Source organism: Geotrypetes seraphini, chromosome 1 (assembly GCF_902459505.1).
Source record: "Geotrypetes seraphini chromosome 1, aGeoSer1.1, whole genome shotgun sequence".
Taxonomy (NCBI): domain Eukaryota; kingdom Metazoa; phylum Chordata; class Amphibia; order Gymnophiona; family Dermophiidae; genus Geotrypetes; species Geotrypetes seraphini.
In genome coordinates, this window is record NC_047084.1 from 2,651,591 (window position 1) to 2,667,711 (window position 16,121).

General features: G+C 41.1%; 1 protein-coding gene across 2 annotated transcripts in view; it reads right to left on the bottom strand.

Moving 5' to 3' along the window:
* The window catches only part of LNPEP (leucyl and cystinyl aminopeptidase), a 178,457-nt gene that overhangs the window by 102,599 nt on the left and 59,737 nt on the right, over positions 1 to 16,121 (bottom strand). For both annotated transcript variants that reach the window (XM_033914441.1, XM_033914530.1), the window contains exons 5-8: positions 8,998 to 9,118; positions 6,885 to 7,039; positions 5,424 to 5,537; positions 217 to 348 (exon numbers count right to left, since the gene is read on the bottom strand). In XM_033914441.1, the coding sequence (XP_033770332.1) occupies positions 217 to 348; positions 5,424 to 5,537; positions 6,885 to 7,039; positions 8,998 to 9,118 (522 nt within the window). The remainder of the gene's footprint in view (positions 1 to 216; positions 349 to 5,423; positions 5,538 to 6,884; positions 7,040 to 8,997; positions 9,119 to 16,121) is intronic.

The window sequence follows — 16,121 nt, forward strand, 5'->3', positions numbered from 1 at the left end:
TTTGATTTCTGTATTTTCAAACTAAAATGTAACATATAAATCAAAACTTTTTAATATGTACAAATAAACTGTACATGCAAAATTTGTACATTTTCTTGGGTTAAATCAATGCATGCACTAATTTTTTTAAAGATGAACTAATGAACCAAATGCACAACCTTAAAAAAATGAATATCATATGATCTCCCAATACTCCAGGTTTTTATTTAAAATTACCTTAATATAGGAGAGAGAATCAAACATTTCGTCAATCTGCACTGGAGTTTCCACGGATGAAGAGAGAGGGTGTGAAGCATTCAGAGAGTCCTTTGCCATAGCCGTTAAGCGCATTGTCTGGAAATTGTCATCCTGGACATATAAAAAGAGGCTATGTTAACATGAATGATAAAAGCTGTCTTGGTCCAATACACTTTGCAACATGTCTGTATTGTCTAAAATTTTCATAGAAAACTGGTTAGTACTTTTGTTTCATTATGTGCTGAAAATATTCTCTCAAACCCCTCAGCAGTGAATTGTTTTCAGAGCTGGGCAAGCAGACAGTTTCTATCCACGAAAGTTTGAAAAATACAAAATATAATATGATTGTCTAATGACAAACTCAAAATGTATAACAGGCAGGAATAAAAACAGAAGAACCACAAGAGGCAGATAACACTCAAAAGATGATAGTTTGGATTTAAACACAAGATAATTATGACTTTCAATTACAAATGAGATGAAAGGGGGAAGTTCTGTTCCTGTTAGTATAACCAATGCCCATGGAAATTCACCCAAGGATACAGTTCACTGCCTTGCCCCTGCCCTACATCTCTCTTTCACTTTCATATGGGGATATGGTTTCCTGCTACCAGAGTGCAAGCATGCACACCCCACTTTGCCAAAGACGAAGGAACAGTGAGCTACTATGTCTAGCTCTGATCCTTTTCAGTTCAGTTCTAATATGCACAGTCTTGTAACCTCTAGATTTTACCAGGTCGCTTTAGCTTCTCACCACACATCAGTTCTTCTCCTCTGCTTTAAATTACTGATCCTTGTCAGTTGGCCAAAGGACATTTCCAGAGCAACATTGAGGCCAGTGTTCCCCCCCCCTTCAGGTTTTTCAGCATACCAACCCATGTGGAGTAGGCAGCATATATGTGGGAGAGGATGGGGTGGGCAGTGGCATAGTAAGTGGGGGGGGGGGGCAGACCACCTCGAGCACCATCTTCATGGGGGGTACCAGCGCATATCCCCCTTCCCCCGCATACCTCTTTAAACACTTGCCGGTGCAAGCAGCTTCTTCCACTTGCTGCTCACGCTGACTCCTTTCTGATGTCACTTCCTGGCAGGACCAGGATGTGACATTGGATGGTGATGCTCGCAAGGCAAACATTTCAAGAGGTACGTGGGGAGCAGGGGGGTGGGGTGCTCAAGTGACAGGAAAGAGTGGGGGTGGGCTGCAAGCAGCGATGCTAGGTGCCATCACCCCAGGCACTAACTTCCCTCGCTATGCTACTGGGGGTGGGTAAGGTGAGAAACAAGAATAACTGGGTGGGCAAGAGATAGAGAGAAATGTAAAAGTGGACTAACATGGCTACCACACCATTTTTAACTCATGATTATAATTTGAAATCAACTACCTGAAAAGCATTTTGATCAGACAGACTGGTAAAATGAATACACTTTCCCCTCCCGATTCGCAGTTTTAGGACTTGCGATTTCAATTATTCTTGATTTCCTAAAACCGGAATCACCCCCACCTCCCTCCCGCACCGTACCATACCTGGTGGTCTAGCGGTCTTTCGGGACAGGAGCGATCTTCCTAAGCTCCTGCCCCGTGAAGATCACTCATCCGAAATGGCTGCCATGAGTTCCCGTAGTCACTCGAGACTTCAACAGAAACTCAAGGCAGCCATTTTGGTTGAGTGATCTGCACGGGACAGGAGCGTAGGAAGATTGCTCCTGCCCTGAAAGACCGCTAGACCACCAGGTAAGGTCTGGGATACCGGGGGGGAAGGTAGGAGGGAGGTGGGGTGGGTCAGAGTCGGCCCAAAAGTTATTTGCGAGCTCTGCCCCTAACCCCCGCAAATATTGAGGGGGGAGTGTAATGCTATTGGGTCAAATTTTTCACCAACTACTACAACAAAACAGGAGAGGAAGAGCACATCAATCAGTTGTGGTGCCTCAATAGAAACCAAATATCTTGGGCCTCTTATCTTGTTTTATCATCTTTTTCTTCAATTTAGTAAAGCTCTTAACCACTTGAAACAGTTTTTAAAATAAGCAACAGCCAGTCACATGATACCATTAACTTCTTGCAGAACACCATATGAGACAGCAGTAGAATTTTCTCTTCATGTGATACTTAACAAGGTCATTACTGTATTTCCTCATAGCATAATCTTTTGTAAACCGCATTGAACTCACAGTTATGCGGTCTAGAAATCTGTTATGTTACTGAAATTCAGAGGGCTCAATTTTCAAAACCTGGTGGTTATCAAACTTTTTAAAAATGCTAATTACAAAATATACTGAATATAAATAAAAAATGAAAGCAATATTTTGTTCTGGATTAGTGTTCTGTACTAAATTAGGAATGCATCTCATTTTTAAGCGTGGGTGTGATATTCTCTCAGATTAATTGCTGGTGTTCTTCTCAATATTTTCTAGTCGTCAAAAAATGAAATAGGTGCATTTGAGGACGTCATATATAGAAGTAAACACATTAAGAAACCTGAGATTTATTTTCTTTCTGCTATATTTTCCTGGTCTCCAACTGCACCCTCTGCCACTTGAGAACCTTCTTTCACAACGATCACTTCAAACAACATATTAGCCAACAAGGTTTCTTATTTATCACTGTGGATTTATGGATTCAAGACTATCATCTGCTCATATGTACCGTGTTTTCCCAAAAATAAGACCTACCCCGAAAATAAGCCCTAGCAGGATTTTCGGGGTCGATCTTAATATAAGCCCTACCCCAAAAATAAGCTCTAGTCCTGGGATTTGCCGGCAAGTTCCCCTTCCCTCCTTCCCATCCCTTGTGAAGCTGAACCCTCGAGTGAGCACCGCCCCCGACGCGCAGCCGAACCCCCATCCTTCCATCTGAACCCCGCCGACCGCAAGTAAGCCCTAGTACATACCTCCCTAAGCAGTGTCAGACCGGCAGCACTCTAAACAGGCTGCTTTAGCCTTGTCTGCCCATGAATTGGCTCTGCCACATTACTGATGACGCCATCAGTAACGCGGCAGAGTAAATTCATGGGCGGACAAGGCCAAAGTAGCCTGTTTAGAGTGCTGCCGGCCTGATGCTGCTTAGGGAGGTTTGTAGAGCTCGCTCACGGTTGGCAGGGTTCGGGTAGGAGGGATGGAAGGATGGGGGTTCGGCTGCAGGGGCGGGTGCTCGGGGAGGGGGGTGCTCGCTCAAGGGTTCTGCTGCACAAGGGATGGGAGGGAAGGGAAGCTGAGCAAGGGACCTGCTGCACGAGGGATGGGAGGGAGGTGAGGAAAGATGCTGCACATGTGGGGGAGAAAAAGGAAAGAAGAAGAATTGGGGTGAAGGAGAGCTGATCATGTACTTACCACGAAAATAAGAACTAGTGCGTTTTTTGGGTCTAAAATTAAATAAGATGCTGTCTTATTTTTGAGGCAACACAGTATGTTCCATAGGACTACTGAGTAAATATTATATCATGGTGTTATCAAAGATCCCCACCCTGATGGAACTACAGAAAATGTTTTTCTCTGCTGTTCTCTCAGGGTGGTGATCTCCAATACCACCATGCACAATTTAGTGGGCTAACTATGCTATATTATTGTGTTTTTCTCTATACACTCCTGATTACTTCAGCATGTTACAACCAGCTAAGAGATGGGAAATCATCTCCATTTTTGTGCTATAAAATCTATTAGTTTTTTTTTAAAGTTAATTTTCTCTATCCGTGCTGTGAAGTATCTAGAGCAGTGTCCTGCAAACTTTTCAGCTGGAAGACACAGTAAATCCGGCCTGGCCGGAAGGCACCCGGAAGTGCGCAGACATCGATGCAATGATGTCACATGTATGCGTGACATCAGATCAACATATGCACATGCACCAAGGCCCATCTGGCCATGACCCTGAACCTGTCACTTCGGTGGGGGATTCTGAATGAGGGGATGTGCGGAGGAGAGGAGGAGAGATGCTAGCGCGGAGAAGGGTCATTGGCATCGGCTGACTGCCTGTAGGATGTGCCTCTTGACATGAAACACACATCCTATAAGAAGTCAGCCCACGCCGGCTCCTCTCCTCCTTACCAGCGCCTTGTCGGGGCACACCTAGAATCTGCAGTGGCACAGTTTGCAATACACTGATCTAGAGTGTAGCTCATGGTCCTATGCCAAAATCATTGTTAACCTCTCTTTAGGGACCTGCATGTCAAGTGACCATGTTTAGATTAAAATCCAATATTAACTATATATTTTCACCTGTATTTGCGTTCTTGCCACTTATTTTCCCTTGTTTTCTAGTTCAGCTCTTTAGAGCAGGGGTTCAGAACCCGGTCCTTGGGATACATCTATAATGCACATGCATGAAATATCTGCGTACAATAGAAGTAGCACATGCAAATTTATAGTACACATATTTAACGTGTCTATCCTGAAAACCTGACTGGCTAGGTGTGTCCCGACGACTGAGTTGAGAACAACTGCTCCTACAGCCTGTTTTGATTTCCCCACTCTTTCTACTGGGTTCTGGAGCCAGTTGGTGACTTAAGATAGGCTTTACCTCAAAAGCATGCTGTCTGCCTCTGTGAGCCACGTCACTGAAATGCTTATAGGCAACTTTGGAGCCTTTATGTTCTCATTCGACATACCACTTGTATTTTCTATCATATGATGGCAGCACAAGATACTTAGTAACATAGTAAATGACGGCAGATAAAGATCCGAGTGGTCCAGTCAGTCTGCCCAACCGTACATGCTCCATAAATTAATTTAGTTTAAATGGTTCTTTTTCTTAGACATTTCTGGGCCAGAAACCCAGAGCCCTGCCCAGTAGTGTGCTTAGGTTGCATCTACTGGAGTCTCTATCAAAGCTCACTCCAGCCCATCTTAACCTTCCCCAGCCCGTCCTCAACTGAATGTCCATATATGGGACACAGGCCGTGCAAGCCTGCCCAGTACTGGCCTTAGTTTCATACAAGACGTGATACTCCTCATTGTATATAGGAAAGAAAAATATTTGACATCAAAGCTGTAGTATAAAAAGTTTTATATAAAAGTGAAAAATTATGAGCACAGTAGCAGCTTTTTGAAAATGATCATGTCCTCTAATCTTCTTGGTATTCTTTATTCCTTGTAAAGCATTTCAGATTCTAATCAATATTGCTTTTCTAAAAACTAAAGAAAATTGAATAGTTATTGACTTGGGGTGGGGGACCCCTATCAAAGAGGCTACTTACAGACTGCAATTCTGAGAACCGTGTCTCCAAAGCGAAATATTCCATATACGTAGCAAAACCCTCATTAAGCCAGAGATCATTCCACCAGTCCATGGTTACCAGATTACCAAACCACTAGAAAAGAAGAAAACAACAGGTTGTTTGCTGACACTTTCCTATTCAATTCACATCCCTCCAAAGATTTCAGAGTCACTTGCCCCAACCAAACCCTACCTACATATGCACAAAGCCATACACCCAAAATCACAAGCTCCCTATCCACCACTCACAACATATACATTCCGCCCATACCCTCTGGCAATTTCACCTCCTCCTTATAGTGCCACAACCACAATAAACATACTTCATAATCCCTTTATCTCTGTGCACACAGAGACAAATTCTTGAAATGGTGCCTAAATTTAGGCACAGGTAGGTGCTCTACCAGAGCATAAGTAAAGTAAAAATTGCCATTTAAAATGGCAAAAAATAGCACCGTTAAAGCGCCTACTGGCATCTAATACATAAATGCTAGAATTGTGCCTACCTAGGCCGCTGATCATCATGATGAGCATGGCTAAGGCTGGAAGTTTATGTTCATTAAAAACTTTATATACCGCTAAATATAGCCAAAAAAAAAGGATCCAAGCAGTTTACAATATATAATTAATTACAAATTTGAAAAGAACTCCATTCAAAATAGAAAAGGAAAGAAAAGTTTTGTTTTTCCTAAATACATAATCTTCTAAAACAATAAATTTATCAATAATAAAATTAATACAAACTAAAAATTTTAATAAAAATAAGGAAAAGACAAACTGCAGTCCCCGACTTATTCCTTCAATTTAAAAAGGCTAGTTGAAAGAAATGTGCTTTCAAATGTCTTTTAAAATTTATATATGATTCTTCCTTTCTCAATTCTAAAGGCAGACTGTTCCACAACCTTGGAACTAAATAAAAAAAAAAAAAAGCACAATCTCTTGTTGAGGCAAGATGGGCCTTCAAAATATGGGGGAACAGCTACCCTACTGTCATTTAAAGATCGTAGTAAACGCCTCGGTGCATAAAATAATACCAGGTTGGAAAGATACAGTACAGGTTGGATGTAGTGTTAGGTGGCCTAAAGCACCTATGTAGGTGTGATTCATGATCGAGGAACCGGAAATTTAGGCCCGGAAAACCCTGGACTACATGTCTGGTGCCTATTTTTTGTGGAGACCCAATTCTCTATAGGATGCCGTCGCATGATTGACAGTTGCTTTTTAGGTGGCCGCTGATATCGGCGCCCTACAGAGAATCCAGACCACAATACCTAACAAATCCTTGCACCCTATCACATTTCCTACTCCTTACAAAAAACATCCTCACTACAACTCCCAACCAACCACCAGTCATTTGCATCCCTCTTTCCTAGCCATCTTGGAAAGTATCCCTAAAGTAATGCCTCTGCCTGATTTTCCTGTTAACTATCAGTAAAAATACCTGATGTGCCAGCTCATGAGCGATCACTGCTGTAACATATAACCTGTCATGTATGGAAGAGGTCTTACTATCATACAGTAGTGCCATCTCTCGAAAGGTGATCAAACCCCAGTTTTCCATAGCTCCAGCCTGGAAATCTGGTATAGCTACTAAATCTAGCAAGAGAGAGGGAGAGACACGCACACATTTAATAAAGTCAAACTAGGACTGAAAGATTAAAGATTCTTAAGACCTTTTTACACACACACACACACAAAAAAAAATTCCCTTGAATTTATCTAGACATACACATCCCCCTCCATATTTGTGGGGGGGTTAGGGGTAAAGCCATGAATACTAGAGAATGCCACACTGACTGTTACCCGCAGCTACCCCTCTGGAATGGGGAGGGGGTGGGGGAAAATCAACATGGTTGCAGTGGGTATGGAGACAAGGCCATTCACCACCCCATGGAGCGGTGAATGGCCTTGTTCCCGCAGTAAAGGATCTTCTGCGAATCCCTTCCCACCCCTCCTGGTCAGCAGCAGTCCCCTCCCTCCCTATTGCAGGTCCAACAGTGCCCCACCTTCCCTCCCAATCGCCGGTGACAAAAATAAACGCACAAAACAAACTTGCAGTGCTATGGGTTGGCTGGAAACAAAAATGGCTGCCGCTGAGTTCCTACAAGACAACAGGAACTCACGGGAGCCATTTTTGTTCCCAGTTCTGCACAGGGCAGGAGCATAGGAAGAGCGCTCCTGCCCTGCTTCACTGCTAGACCACCAGGTTTTAAAAAGTAAAGTGGAGAGGTCTGGGAGGCGTGGATGGGTCACCCAGATGAAAACTGTGAAAAGCCAAAGTCATGAGTTCTGAACCTGTGAATTTGGAGGGGGATGTGTACTTGAAAAAAAGTGGTTGCCTCATACTGTTGTACACCAGTACACATTATTTGGGCAGGAGATGAAACATATGAGCAAGAGCAGCACCACTGGTGTTGATGCATCAACTGTACTTTTTTGTCTGCTTATGAATGCGCTGTTTGTCACATTAACAGCTCACATACACACAATTTTTTTAAATTATAAAAATACAGGGCTTTTAAAAGTTTGAAATTTTCCGTTTCAAACAATGCAAAGAGATGAGTTTGTTAATCAGAAATCTTAAGGATCCAAAGATATTCATCTTTTGTTTTTCTGTTAGCAGTAATGAATGGAATGTTTTGGGCTATTGACCACAAGAAAGATTTTGGTTAGATGTAAGTCTCTTTTGTTACTTAACTTCCAGTGAACTTTTTTTTCCTCCTTAGGAACACAGAATAGATGTTAATGATCCTTACACAATTAAGCAATGACAGTTGAAATCTTAAGCTCAATGGCATGGCCCAGCAAGCAGCTCCGAGGTATTATCTGTGTATGTACACTACTCCACTCAAGACAGGAATGCTTCCATTGCTACGCAATTGGAATCCCAATATAATCTCTCCCAAGAACTAACTGCATGACATTAGAAAGTTATCAGACTTGCAGCCCGATGAAAATAGCATACGACTATTACAGAAAAGCAGATCTGTATTTCAAACCCAGCTCTTAATGCCTAGAGGGACCCAAGAGGGACATATTAACTAGGACTGACAGAGTACACATATGCTAGGTGTTTAGAAAGAAAGGTCAACTGTGCCTCCTATCCAAGGGGATTGTTGCAATTGCTAGGGTGGAGGGGTCAACTTAAAAAAAAGTCATATGGGAAAAGGACAAATGAAAGTCCATGGACCAGGAAGATGCTGCCACACTAAAATCATACCTATGTAACCATCCTCCAATTATTGGCTCAGTGGTTGAATTCTGCCAAAGAGAATGCACAGTACAATTCCTGCCTCAGGACTGTTGGGTGTGTTGTGGAGAATACTTCTACAGTAGCTCTCACAGCCCTTGGGAGAAGGGTCAAGCAATAAAATGTAATATCCAGTGAAAAAGATAATTAAAATGGGTCTTCTGGAAGCAGTTTTCTGAGGAGCTGTGAAGTGGAAGTAAAGACCACAGTGAAAGCTGAGCATGATGAATTCTCACATGAAAGCCAGAAGGTAAGGACCAAGAATAAACATTGTTTTGAAGAGGCCAAAAACAAAAAATCTTACCTAATTTTTGAAGTGGATAATCAATTTCAAAATAATCCTTGTAAAACGTGAAGAGAGTCACTGCTGTTTCCAGAGCATAATGAACTTGATCTATCTTCTCTGGCACAGCATAGACAGACACCTAACAAAAAGGGAAGAGGGAGAACAAAACACAACATTTGAACAATGAATGTGTTCACCAACCTGTCCACCTTTCCCCAACTCTCTAAAATCCTAAAATGAACAGATGTAAGATGGTGAGAGTCACTGGCTCAGTGAGGGTAGGAGGTGCCTGGGGCGGTGGAGCCCTCCGCCCAACCCATGCCATACTCGCATCCTCCCTTTACCCGGTACCTCTTTAAATGTTCGCCAGTACAGCAGCTTAACTGGCCTGCTGCTAGCACCTATGTTGGCTTACCCTCCGACGTCATTTCCTGGCCCTACAACCCAGAAGTGATTTCAGAGGGCAGCGAGACTGGCACAAGCAACTGGTCAGAGAAACTGCTCATGCTAGCAAAGATTTAAAGAGGTACAGCGGGTAAGGGATGGCACAAGCTTGGCATGGAGGGACAAAGAGCTGCCGGCACTCCCACCAAGACAGAGCCCATGGTGGACCACTTTCCCCCCTTTACTAGGCCAATCAGAGCTTTTGGCCCCTCCCTGGTGAATCCCAGACTGTTCCACACATCTACCACCCTTTCTGTAAAGAAGTATTCCCTTAGATTACTCCAGACCCTATCACTTCTTAACTTCATCCTATGCCCTCTTATCCCAGAGCTTCCTTTCAAATGAAAGAGACTCGACTCATGCACATTTACGCCATGTAGGTATTTAAACATATCTATTATATCTCCCCTCTTTCGCCTTTCCTCCAAAGTATACATATTGAAATCTTTAAGTCTGTCCCCATATGCCTTATGATGAAGGCCACGCCCCATTTTAGTAGCCTTCCTCTGGACCAACTCCATCCTATTAATATATCTCTTTGAAGCCGAAGTCTCCAGAATTGCACACAATATTCTAAATGAGGTCTCGCCAGGGGCATCAATACCTCCTTTTTCCTTTTCAACCTGTTTGGCCACCTTAAGATCATCACAATATTTGACCGATTCATTTGTCTTTTCAACTCGGAAAAATCCAAGAAAAAAAACCTCATGCTTTATTTGTTTTGCCTTCATTTAGTGGATGCAAGTACAAAAAAATTTCATGAGCGACAATTTTCTTTTCAAGTTTCATTGCATGATAGTGATTTTAAGAATCTGTTTCTAACATCTTACTCTTATCTTCAATTTAGAAAGGAGTTGAAAACTCATCTTTTCAAAAAATTCATAGGCAACTAATTCTTTAACTATTTCATCCTGTAGGTATTACTAATCTTTAGTAAACCGCATTGAACTACTTGGTTATACGGTCTAGAAATTGATTTATTGTATCACATATTGTATCACATACAATCACACCCAAGTCCCATTCTTCTGCCGTGCACATAAGTTCTTCACCTCCTAAACTGTACCGTTCCCTTGGGTTTTTGCAGCCCAAATGCATGACCATGCTTTTCTTTGCAATAAATTTTAGCTGCCAAATTTCAGACCATTCTTTAAGCTTCACTAGGTCTTTTTTCATGTTATTCACACTATCCAGGATGTCTACTGTATTGCAGATTTTGGTATAGAAACATAGAAATAGACGGCAGATAAGGGCCACGGCCCATCTAGTCTGCCCACCCCAATGACCATCCCCTACCTTTCTCTGTGAATAGATTCCACGTGTCTATCCCATTTGGCCTTAAAATCAGGCACGCTGCTAGCCTCAATAACCTGAAGTGGAAGACTATTCCAGCGATCAACCAGCCTTTCAGTGAAAAAGAATTTCCTGGTGTCCCCGTGCAGTTTCCCGCCCCTGATTTTCCACGGATGCCCCCTTGTTGCCGCGGGACCCTTGAAAAAAGAAGATATCTTCTTCCACCTCGATTCAAATTTTACCTGACAGCCCTTCAGCAATAACGCTTATAAAAATGTTTAAAAGAATAGGCCAAGATACTACTAAAGAATTGGCTAAGCCTCCTTAGACCTGAAAGGAAAAGTCTAGCAAAATAATTGTTCCTTGGAAGAACACTGGGGTTAGAGTAAAGGACATCAGTATGAGCCCATCAAGAATCTCGTCAACCTCTGGCTCAGGCTAGATCTCAAAGGTGACTAGCACCAGACATGCGTCTAAATGAGAGTAGCCTCATACATCATGTAGTCCCTAATCATCCCCTGTGAACAAAGTAATAATTAAACTTCCAAATGAAAAATTGCAGACTTAACATTCAGGAGAAAGGGGGAATAAAGACATCACAACATATATCCCATGAATGACTAAACCAACAAAATATACATGAATGAGTGGGGTGTGTGAAGTGAAATAGATAATTTATACATACATAATTTTAAATTCTGATAAATATATACACAGGCATTAACAAATTAATACATAATATATAATTGTCAAATCTTACTGAATAAATATCAACTATGTTAAAAATACATAAAAGGAGAGTATAAAAAGATGAATGTGCAAAGACCCTGAGATGAATAAATAAAATATTTATAAAAAAGTTGTACACTTGTGAAAATAAGTCTAGGATAAGTGCACTTTTCCTAGACTTATTTTCACAAGTGTACAACTTTTTTATAAATATTTTATTTATTCATCTCAGGGTCTTTGCCCATTCATCTTTTTATACTCTCCTTTTATGTATTTTTAACATAGTTGATATTTATTCAGTAAGATTTGACAATTATATATTATGTATTAATTTGTTAATGCCTGTGTATATATTTATCAGAATTTAAAATTATGTATGTATAAACTATCTATTTCACTTCACACACCCCACTCATTCATATATATTTTGTTGGTTTAGTCATTCTTGGGATATATGTTGTGATGTCTTTATTCCCCCTTTCTCCTGAATGTTAAGTCTGCAATTTTTCATTTGGAAGTTTAATTATTACTTTGTTCACAGGGGATGATTAGGGACTACATGATGTATGAGGCTACTCTCATTTAGACGCATGTCTGGTGCTAGTCACCTTTGAGATCTAGCCTGAGCCAGAGGTTGACGAGATTCTTGATGGGCTCATACTGATGTCCTTTACTCTAACCCCAGTGTTCTTCCAAGGAACAATTATTTTGCTAGACTTTTCCTTTCAGGTCTAAGGAGGCTTAGTCAATTCTTTAGTAGTATCTTGGTCAGGTCCATATTGGCTATAATATTTAAGAGGGTTTTTCTTTTTGCTGTAAAAGAATAGGCCCCATTTTCAGGATTATCTTCCTCAGAAACACGAGAATTTTAGCCACTTTAATGAACAGCACCAGGACAACTCTCAAGGCGGTGTTACGTGGCGATATTTTACAGTATATGTTCTCTTGGACACGATGGATTAGTAAGGGTATTATCATACTGGAGAGGCAACTTCGCAAGGCAAAGGATACTTATATCTGAAATCCCTCTAGTACGGCAAAGGAGGCTTACTTATCTGCCCAAACTGCATTGAACGCGCTCCTCCATGAGCGAACCAAGAAATATCTTTTTCATAGATGCTATAATTTCTATCGACACGGCAATCGATCGGAGAAGCTATGGCTTGGGTTGCTGCTGCATGGCAGGGTTCTCGGTATTACCTCTGGGCTCCGGGATGATCGAGGAACTCTTTGCCATAAGTCTCAGGAAATTATGGACATTTTTTATAATTATTTTAGTGCTATGTATGCCTCTCCTGATACTGCTGCTGCTGGACCTTCTCTTGCAGATTATTTAGCAGACTCTTCTCTACCTAAGTTTACCCCTAATCATCTGGCAGCCCTGAATGGTCCTTTGACAGCGACAGAATTTCTGAAGGGAATAAAGTTTTTGAGTAATGTGACAGTGCCCGGCTCAGATGGATTTTTGTTTGAATTTTATAAAATGCTATTGCCACAATTATGTGCCCCACTTTTGTCCCATTTTGACCAGGTTATTCATGAGGGGCGCTTTCCGAAGGGGTCCAATGTAGCGCTCTCTCTGATTCCTAAACCAGGTAAAGATCCATAGATCCCAGGCTCTTACCGCCCTATTTCTCTTCTAAATGTTGATATCAAACTCTTGGCGCACATACTGGTGGACCGTCTTTCCCCCATTTTATCTACACTGATCTGCCCAGAACAGGTGGGCTTTGTCAAGGGCCGACAGTCCATGGTTAATGTCCGGAAAATATTACTATCCCTCTTCCACTGTCATTCTCGGGCTATACCTGCAGTTTTGGCCAGTTTGGACGCCAAAAAGGCCTTTGACAAAGTTCGCTGAGATTACCTATTTAACTTGTTGAATTATATGGAGCTGACGGGTTGGTATTCGGCTGCTCTTTATGCTTTATCGTACTTTATCCTTTAAGGCTCATACAGATTTATTGGTCGAAAGATGTTTTATTACTCTTTGGAAGTTACGTGCCATTAGAAAATATTTTGATTTCATATCATTTAAAATGCTAGTTCAATCGTCAATTCTTTCAATATTGGACTATTGCAATGTTATTTATTTGGGTGCTCATAAAAAAACAATTAATCGATTAAGATTAATACTAAACACAGCAATTCATCTGATTTTTAATTTAAAAAAAACCACGATCACATTAGTTCATATTATCAAAAACTTCACTGGTTGCCGTTCGAGGCTAGAGTGTTGTTTAAATTTGGATGCATTTGTTATAAAGTTTTAGTTGGGTTAGCACCATCTTATCTTGTTGCTCATTTTAGATTTTTTATATTAAAAACAAACAAACAAACAACAAAAAAAAACCCCAAAACAAAACGTAGATCCGGTTGGTTTTATTTTCCCCAGCAAAAGCTTGCCGCTTTAAGAAATTTTTGGACAGGACTCTGGCGTTTCAAGCAGGAGTAATGAATTCATGTTTAAATACTCTTATTTCTCCCTCCCTTACTTATTACCAATTTCAGAAATATCTTAAAACTTATTTATTTAAACAATACAAAATTTAATCAATTTTAAAATTATCATAAGTGGATTTTTATTATTTTATGGAATAATTTTCATAGTTTCTCACCTATTTTAGTATAAATAATGTGTATTGTGCATATATTATTCTGAATAAGTTAGGGTCACATTTTGTTAGTTAGTATCTTTTTGAACTGTGTTATTTTCTTTTATAAGACACTGTTATTTGGATCTGTATTTTAATTACTTGTAGTAATTACTATTGTGTAAACTGCCAAGAACTGATGGTTTGGCAGTATATAAAAATAAACTATTATTATTATTTATATTATCAACCTATCGCACACTTGTTGGTGAATGGTCAGCGTTCTGCCTCCTTTTCTATAGGATGGGGTACTTGCCAGTCAGACTTGCCAGCCTGTAATTTCCTACTTCTTCCTTACTTCCAATTTTGTGGAGAGGGACCACATCCGCCCTTCTCCAGTCCTCCGGTACCACTCCGAACTCTAGAAAAGCACTTAAAAGGTCGGTCAGCGAACCATCAGAACTTCCCTAAGTTCCTTCAGCACCCTCGGATGTATACCATCTAGCCCCATCACTTTGCCTATCTTTAATTTAGCTAGTTCCTCAGCCTCCAATCATTCAGGGTCTGCCACTCCTCCATCCCTATTCACATGTCTTCTGCAGCCCCTCTCCTGGTGCTTCAGCCGTGAACACATAACAGAAATATTTGTTAAGCAATTCACCTTTTTCTTTATCAGCTTCTACATATTTCTCCCCTTCACCTTTGAGTCTTACAATGCCACTTTTGTACTTCTTCCTATCACTGATATATCTATAAAATGTCTTGTCTCCCCATTTTACCATGTCAGCTATTTTTTTTCCATTTGCATCTTTGCTTTCCTGACTCCTCGATCAGCCTCTCAACCTATCCTGATATTTTAGCCTGTCTGGTTGGGTTAGGATCCTGCAAGTGCAGTAACTCTCATACTAGTCTTCAGTCTTGTGAGATCTGCACAAGAGTTCCTACACTATGCAATTTAGACTACATCCATGATGCAGGGAGAAAAGTTTCAATCCAGGGGAGACAGAGTAAGAGCTATGGTTTAAGAGGTAGTAGCTCAGAGCTAGAAAGGAGAAGGGGGAGAGACTGACTGGTTTGCAGGCTGGGGAGGGTACAGAGTGGTTTGTTGGGTACTGAGGACTTGCTGGGCTAGAGGGTGACCAATTTAAGGGAGGAGGGACACTGGCAGAATAATGGAGGGAAATTTTGGGAGGAATGAACTAAAATAAAGAAATTGGGTGACAACAGGATGGGGAGAGAAAGAGAAAAGCAAGACTGAGTGACATCAGGGTTTGGGGGTAGGGTGGGGGAAGGGGGGCTACTAGCTGTGTACTTTTGCCAGCTTTATTCATGGGTGATCAAGGGCCCGATTTATTAAGCTTTCTTCTCCTTTGGACAGGGAATGGGGAAAGGAAGATTAGGTACTTACCTCGATAATTTTCTTTCTAGTAAATAGGCACATCATTCTTGAACCAATGGGTTGTCAATCCCTGGTTGTGAGATCCTGTGTAGAGAGTCTCATTTACATTTTTCTGCTCTGCCTATCATCCCTCTGGGCTGTCCTCCAATTCTTCAATTCATAACAGTTAAATATAACAGGGAGGAGTATGGGGAATCTCCCCGAGAAATAAGTCTGTTCTCATATCACAACATACAACACTTGAAGGAAACAAGCATGAATCATTTTTAACACATAATGAGGTGGAACGAATAAGCCACCTACCCAAGTACAACCTGCATTAACAGTCTTGAGGCTCTGTACAACACCCCTTGGATTCTTTGAAATAGCAGTGGCTTCCCTTATCCTTGTCGTTACTGGAGAAAGAAAAGAAACATGATATGAGTCTACCAGCAAGTTTGAGTCTGTAAGCAAGCTAATGAACATCTGAAAGGGCAGGAATCAAGAATGATGTGCCTAATTACTAGAAAGAAGATTATCGTGATAAGTACCTAATCTTCCCTTCTAGTACAATAGGCACATCATTCTAGAACTTATTAAAGCAGTTCCCCTTAATCTAGGGCAGGATAAATGAGCCTGCTGAAAGTACTGAAGATCCGAAGGCGGTATCCAATATGGCCACCACATCCACCCTATAAAACTGT